The following is a 1,259-nucleotide window of genomic DNA, read 5'->3' on the forward strand; positions in this document are numbered from 1 at the left end:
GCCTCTATATAACATCTCCAAGATCCCAATTTGCTCTTGTGTCGGATTCCATCTTGTTCCTCCTGGATGTGTCTCCACCTTCACAATGTTCATCATTCTCATTAGGTAATTAATTTAGATCTCAAAGAATTAATGGAGATTGTGTTCTATTAAAATTTACTTTGTTTTTGAAAAACGTATCTTTTGAAAGAGAAGAAATATTCCTTTCATATATATGTTTAAATAGTGAAAATCCTTAGCAAACATGCACATTGAATTTATAACTTCAACTGTTTTTAACTAGAATGTACAGTATATAGCTCAGCATTACACCTAGCTAACTAATAGCTTGTCTACTAGTGTATCATAATCATATTAATATGCATGAAATGACACACTAGATGAGTTAAATAACAAATGGTCTTTAGCCTATAACAATTAAACACATATGTGTGATTGTACATATATAACAAATGAAACATGTTGTAGATTTGTTGATTTTCTAAAAAAAAGTTATAATACCTGAGAAGAATCTTTCTTGTGGTCGGGCGAAACAAGTTGAATCGAACAACTTTCGGGTCTAATGAAGCTCCTAAGGTCGAAAGCGGCCGTCACATGGCTATTACTACTACTACTATTGCTAACACTAATGTTGTTCATGGTGAAACAACTTTGATCAGTACTACCACTACTAGTTAACTTAGGGTTAATAGGGCCCAATGTACGCTTACATACACCAAGAGTGAGGCCAGAGGAGGACGATTCATGATCGTCACCCCACAAGCGACCGCCACGTGTGAATTGATGCACCTTCATGCTACTAAGTCCCATGGATGGGTAAAAAATTGTTAAATGAGAGTGTCAATTATATAGACAAAATGAGAAAGAAACGAACAAAAGGGTTGTCATCATTTCATGGTGAATTATGCAAATGAAGGTGAAAAAAAGGGGAAAGAAAAGCAAGAAAAAGAAAGTGGGTGCCCCATGAAGAACCAAGACCAAATGATGAGGTGAGGTTGACTTGAGCAATCATCCCTTTTTAAAAAGGAAAACCTCTTAGTCTAGTAATAAAGAGAGGGAAATAATTTATGGACGTGTGGTGATAGATGAGTGAAATTCTTTCTGTCATAAACTAAGTTTGATTATAATAGAATATTTCAACAACTTTTACCCTTTGAAAATACCATCATATCATTTTCAAAATTATTTTCAATTTACATTGGTATCACATCATTTTCAAGATTATTTACTAGTACCTCCGTCTCATTCCAATAGGCTAG

At 34.2% G+C, this 1,259-nt stretch overlaps 1 protein-coding gene across 1 annotated transcript in view; it reads right to left on the reverse strand.

The window, feature by feature from the left end:
* LOC139867664 (WUSCHEL-related homeobox 4-like) overlaps nucleotides 1-810 on the reverse strand; it is a 1,508-nt gene extending 698 nt beyond the window's left edge. Inside the window, exons 1-2 of the mRNA XM_071856027.1 lie at nucleotides 502-810; nucleotides 1-78 (exon numbers count right to left, since the gene is read on the reverse strand). The exon at nucleotides 1-78 is cut by the window's left edge and continues 213 nt beyond it. Coding sequence (XP_071712128.1) covers nucleotides 1-78; nucleotides 502-810 — 387 coding nt within the window. The remainder of the gene's footprint in view (nucleotides 79-501) is intronic.
* Between the last annotated feature and the right edge of the window lie 449 nt (nucleotides 811-1,259).

This window comes from Rutidosis leptorrhynchoides, chromosome 9, assembly GCF_046630445.1.
Source record: "Rutidosis leptorrhynchoides isolate AG116_Rl617_1_P2 chromosome 9, CSIRO_AGI_Rlap_v1, whole genome shotgun sequence".
NCBI lineage: Eukaryota > Viridiplantae > Streptophyta > Magnoliopsida > Asterales > Asteraceae > Rutidosis > Rutidosis leptorrhynchoides.